The sequence below is a fragment of the Pogona vitticeps genome, chromosome 3 (genome assembly GCF_051106095.1).
Source record: "Pogona vitticeps strain Pit_001003342236 chromosome 3, PviZW2.1, whole genome shotgun sequence".
Lineage (NCBI taxonomy): Eukaryota > Metazoa > Chordata > Lepidosauria > Squamata > Agamidae > Pogona > Pogona vitticeps.
In genome coordinates this window covers 57,001,357-57,016,764 of record NC_135785.1, presented here as the reverse complement: position 1 = coordinate 57,016,764, position 15,408 = coordinate 57,001,357, and the positions used below count along the sequence as shown (strand labels likewise).

Below are 15,408 nucleotides of genomic sequence, written 5' to 3'. Positions count from 1 at the left end.
AGAATGAATGGGTGCCACATTAGCAGGATAGTGCTGCTTTTTATTCCTCTTCTTCTATTAATTGGTTGCTTACGTGGAGATCCTTTGCCTCTTAAGTTTCTAGTGATTATTGCTCTTGAAATTGTGAGAAGCATAGTAAAGTTCATTTTAAGATACAGTACTCTGGTAGGCAGAAATGAGATAAGCTAGGCCAACTGGTTAGAACTTGAGTTTTTGGGACTGCATTAGATTCCCATTTTGGGTATTTTTAGCAGCTCAGACACATCCTGGGGACAATTAGATGCAGATGAAGTATCTCTCAGGGTTTTGCTTAAAAAAGAGTCACTTGGACATTGAATCTGTATGGTTGGGCTACCCAGGGATAAAACCTTTGTTTTGGAACACAGTTCATATTCACAGTGGTTGTTACTACCATAACGTTTTCTCCCCTGGTCGCTCATTCTAAATGTGCCCCATACAATCATGCTAAGCTTTTGCTGTGAGATTATAATCATCATCTAACTCCAGAACTGGAAGGAGCTCTATGCATCACTCCAACACTAAAATTAGCAAGAAGCCCATACCAGGTCTGAGTTGGACCTAACTTACCACATCCAGTTTTCATTTTAATTCCTTTTTGGCATTCCATCAAGAATCCGGACTCCAATGAGCTAGTGTTAAGACATTACTTGCAAATGAAACACTGATCAGCAGTTGGGCTGGGGCAGATGTGCTTGGGCTAGCTGAACTCTCTAGTATAATTGACTGAAAGCAGGTCTACACTGTGCTTTATCATAATTAAATCTTGTGGCACCTTGAAGACTAAGCATATGATTTCCTGAACTGTAGACCACTTCATCACGTGCATCACAGGCTTGGGCAGAAGGTTTTCTTTCCAAAATGCAAGAAGACTTGCCACAGTTTTTGCTGCAACAGACTAACATGGTTTCCTCCCCTCCTCATTTTTGTAGTAATTAGCAATCTGAGAAGCGATACTTCCAATTTTAGATATAGGCACATTAAAGTGGACCTACAAGCAAAAAAGTGATTATGCTGGCTCAGTGAGAGCGTGTCTACCATTGTAATAAAAGATGGAGGCAATGGATTTCAGCATGAGTGGGGGAAATATGAAACTCCAGATGTGCTATAAGTGCTATAATAGCTATGCCAAATAACACTTATGAGTTTCACTTTCAACATCTACTGAACAATAATCCCTCCTTTATATTTACCCTTGGAAGGTAAATGTAAGTCAGGACTGACTTCATGGCACATAATTTTACACAGACTAGATGGCAAAGAGGCCGCACCTAAGGGAGATGCTAGTTGTGTTGTCAAGATGCTTCTAACTCAGAAATATCTTACATATTTTGATACATAAAGACTTTTTATTTAATTAATTACTTAACTGCTTCTACCTATTTTTATTCAATTTTTAAGGTATCAAAGTGCGGCAGATGATAAACTAGTGAGGCATAACAGAAAAAGGGGGGATGAAATGGGTTGTTCATGTGCCTTATCAGATAGATGGCTGGAGCAATTTATGCCATCAAAGATCAGTTTGCTCCTTGAATATTATTTAATCACAGTTAAATGTCACAGTTATGCTGGTAGGGCCCTAAGAAGCAACAAGTTTAGGAAGACTCAGAAGATGTGATTTAAAAGATCTTGAGGTGAATAGGACATAGGTCTCCATTTCAGAAGTTGAGCTACACCGAAGCATTGCCAGGATTTCCAGTATCATTACTGTCTAGTGAGTTGGCTTTTTAGATGGAAGGCTAAAACCAGGGCTAAGATTCAAAAAGGAAGGTAGAAATCATGCCAGCACTGGAAGGCTGTGTTCCAAAACAGCCTGCTAATTTGCAGGCTACACTTTGCAGAGGGAACTAGTCTTATATCTGCACCTTGAAGCTGAAATGTGCTGGACAGCTGTCACCTGGGAAGAGTAGTTTTGAATTATTGCACATGGCAGCTGTCAACCTGATGGAAAGATGCTTGGGGCTGTGGCTCATCAGAAGAATTAAATGGCATTTCCATTCCACCAACTCAGAAAAACAAAAATAGCTTGTTTGGGTGGCTGTAATGCATGAACTAGTTATTAAAAATGAATGGGGTCTATGCTTCATTTTACAGAAATTCAAGAGCAGTAGAGACAACGCATTAGGAAAAATGCATTACTTATTCTCTCATTTTCCATCCTTTTTGTTATAGCTCTGTGAATTGCCCCAGGTGAGGATGTGAATATTGCTCAGTATGCAAACACAAAACTGTGCACTGTGCACACTGATCCCAATTTAAGTAATGTCTAGACAAAGGGGGGGGATCTGTAATAAATAGCCAAGGGCTCTACTGCCACTTTCTAATCTCCTTTTCTCTTTTGTCAAAGATAAGGCACCATTAAAGGCATGCTAACTCTTAACTAATGGTCTGCTGCAGCCAATCACTCCACAAAGTTCTTGAGCCAGTGGGCAGAATCCCATTGGTGCCAGGATTCTGCCCACTGGCTCAAGAACTTTGTGGAGTGATTGGCTGCAGCAGACCATAATTATTTCCAGCACTACTAAATCTGGGTGCTGGAAATAATTATGCATTAATTGAAAACCTCTTTCCCTACCCCCATTTCAAGTTCCAAGGTTCTCTTTGACCAGGAAAAGACTTTGGAAACCATGGGATGGTGGTAGAAAACCTTTAGAAGTCAAAAATCACCACCAGCAGCCTTGCCCCAAGACAGGTTAGGTGTCTGGCTGCGTTGACAGAGTCTGGGGGTTCTATTCCCAACTGGGCCTCCTTGACAGGGGCTGCACTTGATCCAAAGGGTCCCTTTCAGCTCTGCAGTTCTATGGTGATGATGAAAACCTGAAAAGCCATTGACATAGAGGCATACTGTATTGAATGAGGGGCCCTAGTGATCAGACCCAGCTTAAGACAGCTTCTATGTTCTGGAGGTGAAGTAATTTTTCTTTCTTCAGTACTTTAAAGTTCCATGATTGAAAAAAAAAAAAGCACCAATATCTCAAGGGAACACTCTACATTTGCTCAAAGGCACCAAGTCTAGCCGAACAAAGCTTAACATCAATGTATACTCAGAGCTCCAACACCCTTGCTGGCTCATGCACAAAAGAGGAAACAGGAAACGTCTGTATTTAAAGTATGTTTATTCTTGAGTGATACCCAGTAGTCCCAAAACAGTAACCGTAGCCACACAGATGTCAACCCCAAAGCCATAAGTAATACAGAAGAGATGCACCATTACAATTTTGCTGGGGGACAAAAAAGCTTGCACACTTTCTTTCCTCCACAATTTTATGCGTCTGCTATTTGAGCAGGAAAGCCTCCTGCTCAAATGGTAGACAATTTTGTCATTTCAGTACAGCCTTCCTTCCACTGCATACCAGAACACGCAATCATATTAAAGGTGAGCAATGCACCCTGAAATACCAGGTATACACAACATAGCAAGAGAACAACACAGCATGCTTGGCTCCTTACTGGGAAAGCTTTCCCCAGCCATTAGAGTCCGTAGTCACAGGCCTCATGGCTGTTCTTCAGATACAACTCAAGGTAGCCTTTGAACGTCTGAGAGTCTGTGATTGTAGCCTGAACAGCTGGATCCCTCTTCATGTCTTCAACCCAGCGCTTTATGGCTGGAGTGTGTTCCAGACAGCTGTGAAGAGGGAAAAAAGTCAAGAAAAATCTCTCTCTGTTTGGCTACTTTGTCGTCAAAGACGGAAAAAAAAGACTGCCGCTCGGTGCTGAGAACTGGGAACAACCCTCTTGTCTGCATCCCCAGAGAGCAGCTACTAGGTGTAAACCAGGGTGGACAAAGTGTGGATTTTCCAGATGTTGCTGGACTGCAGCTTCCATCAGTCCAAGCCAACACAGCCAATAATAAAGAACATGGAAAGCTGCGATCCAACATCTAGAGGGCTGCTTACTCCTGGTATAAAACATGTGGAGTTAGACCCATGGTGCGATTTTGTGAAAAGCAACTCCCTAGATTCTTAACTGTGCATGAAGAGGCACTGTGGGGTTGGCCTACTGATAAGAATGGCCAGAAAACTTAACTTTTCCCAGCTCTGTCGAAAGGCAACCTGGTCCCAGGTTTCTCCTTCCAGGGTGTCCCAGAAAAGGCACATTTCTTGCAATGGGCTATATACAGTGAGACTGTCCGCAGACATCAAATGAAGTAAGTTGTTCCCTGGAGAGGTTGCTCCACAAGACTTAACTTGGAGCAGAATAAACAAGTTCTTGCTTCTGTTGCCTTTTAGAAAAGGAGGACGAAAGATCTTTCAAGGGATAATGATTCCATACCAGTAGGTGAGAGCTGAACTGAGGTTCAGACCTAATTTTCTGCTGAAGAATAAAAGGTGCAGCCTGAACTACTCATCCTTTCTAACTGACTGAATAGGCATTAAGACCACTCTCTCTCAACAAAGTGAATTCCTTACAGAAATCCTGAAACAGCTACAGTAGGCTGACATTGTCAGGGATGGGTGGCTGCTGGAGGATAAAGTCAGACTGTCAAGGGAATTTGATTCTTCCTTATTAGTCTACAAACCTCAAAGCGGAGTTTGACCCTCTTTATTCTTCCTGAGTATTTTCATGATAATCCTTTCACAGTAGCTGCACAGGAGTCTAGTTCTCTGTGCACCACTATGGCTTTTACGTTAGCTTACCATGGGAAACGAGTGTAAAAACCATATAGGAATAGCATCATTATTTGCTGATACATTCAAGCGAAAGAAACCCTAACCCCCACCTCACAGATTATAGTACAGTAGGAGGATTAAGTACTCTCTCGGCAACAGTATCCAACACTCTCACAAACTACTCCAAGGCATTAGCCAAGGCAGTGTGGGGAACATATGCCCCTCCAGATGTGTATGAAATACAACTCCCATAATCCCTTAGCTACACCAGTTAAAGCTAATGAGAGGTACAGGCTCTAAACACCAGAATCAGAGTCTTACTGTGAACTGTCATGTACATAAGGGGAATTGCACAAGTGCTTTTCATATTCTACCAGCCACCGGTCATACCGAGGAATGTGCAAGTAACTCAACAGTCAGCCAGCAAGACTGCACACACCTCCCAGGATTCTGGCTTCAGAAAGCTGGCATTACCTATCCCTAACTTAGAGATTGAAGGAAACTGAACATTTGGAAGTGTAAGAGGAATAAAAGTTTCAAAGGGCTTACTCAAGTGTCTGGAAGATCTCCATGCGCTCAAACCACGGCCAGATCAGGTAGTCAATCATGGACACAGAGTTGCCACCAAAGAACTTACTCTTGCCGTTGGCTAGCATCTGCAAAGGAAGCAGCCATGTGAGATCTTCAAGCATCACACAAAACATACTGTGAACACGCTGAGAAAATAAAGACCGACTGTTTGCTCCAGTCTGGGAAAAGATGCAAGAAGCATAATGAAAACTTACCAGGACTGCAACTGAATTAAGAGGTCATATGGCTGCTGCATAAAACATGTGTGTGTGAAGAGTACCTATTCTGGAATAAACACCTAGCTTTCAAAAATAAAAATATCCTACTGTCTGACAGAAGCAAATTTATACAGGTGTGAACATGACTCCCTCTAGTGGACAGCAGCAAAAGAGCCTTCTATACACATCAGCTGAAGTCACCCAGAATAAGCCAACAACAGTTCTGGGGTGAGAATAAGTACACTGATTTAAATGTGCTCACATCAAATGCTTTTAGTAGAATATTAGACTTCCCTTGTCCAAAAAAATCATGAAGTACAACCATGAAAACAAGACATGAGGTGCAATTCAGTGTGGTCCTTACATCATCTTCCACCCGTCTTTCCAAGAACAGACAGAAGGGGATATATGGATGATTATTAGAAGATGTATGCCTAGATTCAGCCTGAATGCCAGATGCCCTCTGGCACATGAACCTAATTAGCATTCTTACTAGGAAAGAAAGCTATAATTATAGCTAAATATCTCAAATTCTCACCTCTTCAAGTTTGAGAAGGATGGCACAATATTCGTTCTTCAGAGCAGACACATCTTCTCCACTCCTAATAGCCATAAGGCACTTGAAGCTCAGAGAAGGTATCTAATCAAAGCAGAAACAGCAGAGTCACCAAGGTGTAGAAAGAAACTGTAGCATTATAATTCAAGGACCATAGATAGGCTAAGTTAGTAGTGAAAATAAAGAAAAAGCCACCACCAAAATTATGGAGGGAGATATTTTTATCTCATACAGTCATGCCAACAGGAGGGGCATGAGTTATAATTCTGTGAGGCCTCCACAAAGCTGATAGCCCTTCATCTATGCCAGTGATTCCCAACTGGGGTACACATACCTCAAAGGGTAAAAACCAGAACATTTAGAGGTACACAAATAAAACTGAGTAATGGAAAAAAACGGCACATATGTTCACAGTGTTAGACAAAATACACATACATTTCAACTCACATTTCTGCCATGCATTCAGAATACAGTGAACACAGACTCTTTTAGAAATACATGATGCCAATTTATTTCATTTATTAAAGCAGTTTGGTAGGCTAAGTACCACCAAAGGCACAGAATAATTTTGGGATAGATTAAATATGACATATGTTTTTAAGAAGACTCCAAGAAATGAATTATCTCCACTTCAAGAATAATGGGCTATTTAAAGAACATACCTCTCGCTAATATAATAATAATAATAATAATAATAATAATAATAATAATAATAATAATAATAATAATAATAATAATAATAATAATAATAATAATAATAATAATAATAATAATAATAATAATAATAATAATAATAATAATAATAATAATACAGTGGGGTCTTGACTTGAGAACTTAATCCGTATTGGAAGGCGGTTCTCAAGTCAAAAAGTCTGTAAGTCAAGTCTCCATTGACCTACAGTGCATTGAAAACCGATTAATCCCGTAACAGGCCGTTTTTGTTCCATTTTGGTTTTTTTCTCGTCTGTAAGTCAAATCTCAGTCTGCAAGTCAAACCTAAATTTTGCAGCCAGAGAAGTCTGTAACTCAAAAAGTCTGTAAGTCAAGCCGTCTGTAAGTCAAGGGTCCACTGTAGTAATAATAATAATAATAATAATAATAATAATAATAATAATAATAATAATAATAATAATAATAATAATAATAATAATAATAATAATAATAATAATAATAATAATAATAATTTATTGTCATTGTAAGTATATACACATACAACGAAATTCACAGACACCCAGAGACCAGACATAATACAAGATGCTGTAAGTTCTCTCGTTTTAGTTTGTTGTCAATTGTAATTACTTTAAAATTCTATTTAAAAAGTGGAAGGAATGGTTTCTTGACATCCTTCAGTACACACCTTTGAAAAATGTTCCAACAGCATCTTCTGATATGCTTTCTCATAAGGGTCTGTAGGGTATAGCTTCTTCTCTGGGTACGCTTCATCTAAATATTCACAAGTGATTGGTGACTCATAGATCAGCTGTCCCTTACTTGTCTCCAGCACAGGTACTAATCCAGAGGGATTTTTCTCAAAAAACCAATCTGGCTTGTTTTTCAAGTTGATATTGACAATTTCATGGCTTAAAAATGACAGGAAGAAGCACAGCAATTACTTTCACCAGCAGTCTGATGTTATACAGGTGCAATCTCAATACAATAATCTTGATCACGCAAGTTTCTAAGAACTGTCCAATCATCTCTGGTCGTATGCAGTTTTCAAGCAGTTAGTTTTAATCTAACCCTTAACCTTGGGGAACTAGAAGACAATAGTTAAGATCGTGACTTCAACATTGCATTATTTATACAGTACTGGAGACTTACATCTTGTGTTTCCACTACTGCATTAGAAACATACAGCAGAATCAACAACAAAAAAGTTAGCATAATAAAAATGGAAAAAAGTTGCCCAAGATTTAACTATCAATATTTAGTGCTTTTAGATCTAATCAGTTGTGATCAGTTAAGATCCTGCAACAGTGCTTTAACTCTCTGATGCCCATTTTGCCTTAGGTTTCTTTCCGTGCTGTTTTTGGTCTCCATTTTTTAGTATTTTAATACATTATACACCACCTGGAGATCTCTGGCTATGAGCTTATAAAAGTACAATGGTAAGTAAATTTAAATGTAAAAGGCTAGCATCAGTCACCAAACAGTGCAAAATTTGGAGGCTATGCTACCTTCCTGGAATGTTTTGAATAAATGTGTCACCCTCTCAAAACTCATATTGCTTTTTGTCTATATATAGTTCCCCATTTGGCATCACAAAAGAGCCAGCCTGTGTGGCTTTGTGCAAAGTGCATAGCCCCACGATACCTCCAGAAGAAAGATAAACCACTTCCAATTACACTCTACCTAGAAAACCATCCTCTTCATGGATTGCTGCCTTGTCGTGGCGAAGGGGCTTGAGTAACTCAGAGAAACTATGGGCTATGCCGTGCAGGGACACCCAAGACGGACAGGACATAGTGGAGAGTTCCGACTAAACGCAATCCACCTGGAGTAGGAAATGGCAAGCCACTCCAGTATCTTTGCCAAGAACGCCCCATGATCAGAAACAAAAGGCTAAAAGATATGACGCTGGAAGATGGGCCCCTCAGGTCGGAAGGCGTCCAACATGCTACTGAGGAAGAGCGGAGGACAAGTACAAGTAGCTCCAGAGCTAATGAAGTGGTTGGGCCAAAGCCGAAAGGACGCTCAGCTGTGGACGTGCCTGGAAGTGAAAGGAAAATCCAATGCTGCAAAGAAAAATACTGCATAGGAACCTGGAATGTAAGATCTATGAACACTGGGAAGCTGGAGGTGGTCAAACAGGAGATGGCAAGAATAAACATCAACATCCTGGGCATCAGTGAACTAAAATGGACAGGAATGGGCGAATTCAGCTCAGATGATTATCATATCTACTATTGTGGACAAGAATCCCGTAGAAGGAATGGAGTAGCCATCATAGTCAACAAAAGAGTGGGAAAAGCTGTAATGGGATACAATCTCAAAAATGATAGAATGATGTCAATACGAATCCAAGGCAGACCATTCAACATCACAATAATCCAAGTTTATGCACCAACCAGCATTGCTGAGGAGACTGAAATTGAACAATTCTATGAAGATCTACAACACCTTCTAGAACTGACACCAAAGAAAGATGTTCTTCTCATTCTAGGGGACTGGAATGCTAAAGTAGGGAGCCAAGAGATAAAAGGAACAACAGGGAAGTTTGGCCTTGAAGTTCAGAACGAAGCAGGACAAAGGCTAATAGAGTTTTGTCAAGAGAATAAGCTGGTAATCACAAACACTCTTTTCCAACAACACAAGAGGCGACTCTATACATGGAAATCACCAGATGGGCAATATCGAAATCAGATTGATTATATTCTCTGCAGCCAAAGATGGAGAAGCTCTATACAGTCAGCAAAAACAAGACCTGGAGCTGATTGTGGCTCTGATCATCAGCTTCTCATAGCAAAATTCAAGCTTAGACTGAAGAGATTAGGAAAAACCACTGGGCCACTCAGGTATAATCTAAACCAAATCCCTTATGAATACACAGTGGAAGTAAAGAACAGATTTAAGGAACTAGATTTGGTGGACAGAGTGCCTGAAGAACTTTGGATAGAGGCTCGTAACATTGTCCAGGAGGCAGCAACGAAAACCATCCCAAAGAAAAGGAAATGCAAGAAAGCAAAGTGGCTGTCCAACGAGGCCTTAGAAATAGCAGAGAGGAGAAGGGAAGCAAAATGCAAGGGAGATAGGGAAAGTTACAGAAACTTGAATGCAGACTTCCAAAGAATAGCAAGGAGAGACAAGAGGGCCTTCTTAAATGAACAATGCAAAGAAATAGAGGAAGATAACAGAAAAGGAAAGACCAGAGATCTGTTCAGGAAAATTGGACATATTAGAGGAACATTTTGCGCAAAGATGAACATGATAAAAGACAAAAATGGGAGGGACCTAACAGAAGCAGAAGACGTCAAGAAGAGGTGGCAAGAATACACGGAGGAATTATATCAGAAAGATGTGGATATCCCGGACAACCCAGACAATGTAGTTGCTGACCTTGAGCCAGACATCCTGGAGAGCGAAGTCAAGTGGGCCTTAGAAAGCCTGGCTAACAACAAGGCCAGTGGAGGTGATGGCATTCCAGTTGAACTATTTAAAATCTTGAAAGATGATGCTGTTAAGGTGCTACATTCAATATGCCAGCAAGTTTGGAAAACTCAACAGTGGCCAGAGGATTGGAAAAGATCAGTCTACATCCCAATCCCAAAGAAAGGCAGTGCCAAAGAATGCTCCAACTACCGTACAATTGCACTCATTTCGCACGCTAGCAAGGTTATGCTCAAAATCCTACAAGGTAGGCTTCAGCAGTATGTGGACCGAGAACTCCCAGAAGTACAAGCTGGATTCCGAAGAGGCAGAGGAACTCGAGACCAAATTGCTAACTTGCGCTGGATTATGGAGAAAGCCAGAGAGTTCCAGAAAAATATCTACTTCTGCTTCATTGACTATGCGAAAGCCTTTGACTGTGTGGACCACAGCAAACTATGGCAAGTTCTTAAAGAAATGGGAGTGCCTGACCACTTTATCTGTCTCCTGAGAAACCTATATGTGGGACAGGAAGCAACAGTTAGAACTGGTCATGGAACAACTGAGTGGTTCAAAATTGGGAAAGGAGTACGGCAAGGCTGTATATTGTCCCCCAGCTTATTTAACTTATATGCAGAATACATCATGCGGAAGGCTGGACTGGAAGAAACCCAAGCCGGAATTAAGATTGCCGGAAGAAATATCAACAACCTCCGATATGCAGATGATACCACTCTGATGGCAGAAAGTGAGGAGGAATTAAAGAACCTTGTAATGAGAGTGAAAGAGGAGAGTGCAAAAAACGGTCTGAAACTCAACATCAAAAAAACTAAGATCATGGCCACTGGTCCCATCACCTCCTGGGAAATAGAAGGGGAAGATATGGAGGCAGTGTCAAATTTTATCTTCCTGGGCTCCATGATCACTGCAGATGGAGACAGCAGCCCTGAAATTAAAAGGCGCCTTCTTCTTGGGAGGAAAGCGATGACAAATCTGGACAGCATCTTGAAAAGCAGAGACATCACCTTGCCAACAAAAGTCCAAATAGTCAAAGCTATGGTTTTTCCTGTCGTGATGTATGGAAGTGAGAGCTGGACCATAAAGAAAGCAGACCGCCGAAGAATTGATGCCTTTGAATTGTGGTGCTGGAGGAGGCTCTTGAGAATCCCCTGGACTGCAAGGAGAACAAACCTATCAGTTCTAAAGGAAATCAACCCTGAGTGCTCACTGGAAGGACAGATCCTGAAGCTGAGGCTCCAGTACTTTGGCCATCTAATGAGAAGAAAAGACTCCCTGGAAAAGACCCTGATGTTGGGAAAGTGTGATGGCAAGAGGAGAAGGGGACGACCGAGGATGAGATGGCTGGACAGTGTCTGCGAAGCAACCAACATGAACCTGACACAACTCCGGGAGGCAGTAGAAGACAGGAGGGCCTGGCGTGCTCTGGTCCATGGGGTCACGAAGAGTCGGACACGACTAAACGACTAAACACACATAGAAAACCATAAAAAGGGTTGCCATAAGTCAGGATTGATCTGATGGCACACAATTATTATTATGTACTCAACTCAGTGACTGCTGTGTGATTTATCTCAACAGAAACAGAAAAGTCAAATTTTTCTGAGATGGAAAATGCTGAACAGGATCTAGCTTTACACAGCTGCATGTGCAATTTTATAATTTAAAAGGGCAAACACATGATCTTACTTGATGCCTTTGGCTTTTAGGACTAGCCGTGTTCTCTGTGCAAATGGACAGTAATGCATACTGTAGAGCCGGATCACTCCGTCAGGCACAGGCCCTGGAGCAGGACTTCCTAGAAGACAAGTAGCATTGTACAGCCTTGAACATGAACAACAAGCAGACCAGGTCATGAGGCAGCCAAACAGCAGGTCAAAGCACAGCAAAAATGGCAGGGAGGGCAGGAGGGAAGAGAATATAATTTTCTTGTATGTATTTGATCTGTTTAATTGCTATAACCAGCTGACATTCCAAAGCTTATTTCACATGGGTAATTTACATCTTAACTTGGACAGCAGAGAAAAAGCAAGCAAAGATGTGTTATGGGCCAAAGACCATTTCTCAATTTGGCCTCTGGCAAGGGATCAGACAAGATACAACCAGATGAACCAAAGTCCAATTTTATTAAAATAAGCAATACAGCAATCATTATTTTAGACTACACAGAGAAGCCATTGAACTCCACAAACACTAGCAGAGCTTCAAAAAAATAAATAAAAGAAGTCTAAAACTCAACAAAGTCTGGCTCCCAGCACTGAAAAAGGTCAAAAAACTCTACCCAGCCACAAGGATCTGTGATCACTGCACAAAAAAGACTAGCTAACGACATCTCCTGAAAGGATAAAAAGCTGATCCCAGAGCTACAAATGCTCAACTATCCCACACACTACACCAGAACAGAGTTCTAACTCCTGTCCTCTGAAGATGTCAGCCACAGAGACTGGTGAAACGTTAGGAAGAAAACCTTCAGAACACGGCCAAAGAGCCCAAAAAACCCACAACAGCCATTAGATCCCGGCCGTGAAAGCCTTTGAGAATACAGTGGTGCCTCGCATTACGAGCACTCCGTTTTACGACAAAATCGCTCTTTTACGTTGAAGGTTTTGCGATCGCAAAACGATGTTTCCTATGAGGGGAATTTTGCTCACAAAGCAATGATTTTCAGCCAGCTGATCAGCGGTTTCAAAATGGCCACCAGGTAAAAAGCATGGCTCCCCGCTCTTTTCTGGGACAGATTCCTCGCTGCACAGGCAGCAAAAATGGCCGCGCTATGGAGGATCTTCGCTGGACGGTGAGTTTCAAGCCCCTAGGAATGCATTAATCAGGTTTTAATGCGTTTCTATGGGCTTTTTAATTTCGTATTATGACATTTTCGTTCTACAGCGATTTTGCTGGAACGAATTAATGTCGTAATGCGAGGCACCACTGTACAAAGGCCATAAAGTTCTAGAATTCTATTGGTCAGCTTCTCCTAAAATTAGGATCTTGGCCCCAATTGGGTAATGCCAAGAATTACAAGATTATTGGTCCCCTGTAGGTATAGAGGGGCATATATAAGATGTCCCAATTCCCCTTTGGCTTGACCCCCAAGATGTGCCTCACTATCTGGAGGAATGTGTATTCCATCTCCCTTATCTCTATTTTGCCTTCCTGGGCCTGGCTGTATATGATTTTCAGCCTCTAGCTCCCTCATGATTTTATGTTGCAACTATCTCCTCATTGTGTTCTGACAACATTCCTAAGCCTGGCCATCTGGTGGTTCAAAGGTGAGTGGGCGGAAGGTGAGAGACAAGAAATACCTTATAATAATACAGGGCACATTATTCTAGTTATTTCTAAAAGCCTTTGTGCATATCCAGGTATCAGATGTCAAGCTGCATACTTCAGAATAATCCTACTGCACTCACTGCTGAGTCGGTACAAAACAAACAGTTTTGAATAAATGTTAGTCACATATTCAGACAACAGACTGCAATCATATACACATCTACCCGAGTGTAAACCCCCTAGATTCAAGGGGACTTGATTCTAAGTAGCCACATACAGGACTGCACCACACATTTATCTAGCACTGTATGTTTTGATTTATAATCCTTGTTTTTCATCTTGCAAGCAATTATGGGACCCAATACCTCTGTTCACTAGTCTGCAGGGAACGATGGACAAATTCTGGTAATATATTTCTTGGGATAAAATCCTGTTGGGTTTTACTTGGGTTGCAGTTGCAAACTGCAGCTAAGTGGCAAACTGTCGCTAAGTAGTACGATATTTATTACTTAGTATTATTAAGTAATAAGATACCGTACAATTGCACTCATTTCACATGCTAGCAAGGTTATGCTCAAAATCCTACAAGGTAGGCTTCAGCAGTATGTGGACTGAGAACTCCCAGAAATACAAGCTGGATTTCGAAGGGGCAGAGGAACTCGAGACCAGATTGCCAACATGCGCTGGATTATGGAGAAAGCCAGAGAGTTCCAGAAAAACATCTGCTTCATCACCTTGCCAATGTCTCTGCTTTTTAAGATGCTTTCTAGGTTTGTCATCGCTTTCCTTCAAAGAAGCAGGTGTCTTTTAATTTCGTGGCTGCTGTCACCATCTGCAGTGATCATGGAGCCCAAGAAAGTAAAATCTGTCACTGTTATGATAACTTACTGTCATTAGTAAGTTAACTAACAGTAAAACTAACAAAAGAATTGTGTAAAGGCTGTGCCTCAGAATCATAAATTTTAGAATTGTAAGGGTACCCAAGGGTCATCTAGTCCAATCCCTGCCAACACAGAATATCCACTACTAGAGCATCCCTGACAGATGGCCATTCCAGCTGCATTTAAAAACAGGCAACAAGGGAAAATATGAATTAAAGTGATACTATACAAAGTATCAGTAACACACCTAGGGCTATAAATAATGTTCTTTAGACATAAAGACTGGCTTCCAGTAACAAAGTTATGCCACGTAAAGCTGATGGTGAAACCTGAAGTCTACTGGGGGGGGGGGAGAGAATCAGCGGCTATCAGCATCGGCCTCAGAGGACCACATGCGGCCCTGAGGCCCCTACTTTGCCCATTGGTACTTTCGAAAGACGCCACGTCCAAATGAAGTTGTCCTCACGGCAACCCGTTCCCCGCCCTCTCGTCCACAGGCCCCACAAGCCCTCCTCCAGATGCCATCCAGCTGGCAATAAATTGGGTGGGTCCCCTTTGGCGGAAGCCTCGACGCCCTTCCGTACAAGCAAGTCACAACTCCCCGCGCAAACTTGGCCGATCTGCTTCCGAATTTAAAGCAGCCTCCCGCCTTCTCTCTCTCTCTCTCTGTTTTTTAAAGACAGACATAAAAATCGCCTTCACATACAGGAGCCCAGCTACTCCCAGGCGGGAAAAGGAAGGGGAAAAAGAGGAGCCATCGGCAGCTTGGAAGCAAGCGCGGGGCGGAGCTGTACGGCACTACTAAACAAGTACAAGCCGCAGCCTGGCAACCAGCCTTCCCGAGAAAGCAACCGAGAGGCTCCCGGCTCCTTCGGGCGCTCACCTTTTCCTAAGCTGCGAACAAATTTCCCCGGCATCCTTCCGCCTGGCGCCACAAAGCCCAACTGCACGCTCCCCGTCTCCGCCTCGTCCTTTTCCAGCCCAGCAGCTAAGAAAGAGGCTTGGTATGGCTCCACCCGCTTCGTTATTAGGTCAGAACTCCCTTAAAGTGGAAGGCGCCGGAATCGCCAGCGGCTGCGTTGCGAGCCTGAAGGCCTGTTTTTGGGACATCGCATAGGAACCAATGTCGAGTGAACGCCGTGAGATGCAGCCGGAAACTGCCAAGGATTTGGGCAGCAAAA

The 15,408-nt window shown here is 42.1% G+C and overlaps 1 protein-coding gene across 1 annotated transcript; it reads right to left on the bottom strand.

Moving 5' to 3' along the window:
- Nucleotides 1-3,117: 3,117 nt before the first annotated feature.
- GSTO1 (glutathione S-transferase omega 1) lies at nucleotides 3,118-15,408 on the bottom strand. Its single transcript, XM_020788968.3, has 6 exons — nucleotides 15,111-15,408; nucleotides 11,766-11,874; nucleotides 7,330-7,552; nucleotides 5,955-6,056; nucleotides 5,178-5,284; nucleotides 3,118-3,643 (listed from the first exon to the last, which is right to left on the bottom strand). The coding sequence occupies exons 1-6, from the start codon at nucleotides 15,142-15,144 to the stop codon at nucleotides 3,490-3,492; spliced, it is 729 nt and encodes a 242-aa protein (XP_020644627.3). The 5' UTR covers nucleotides 15,145-15,408; the 3' UTR covers nucleotides 3,118-3,489.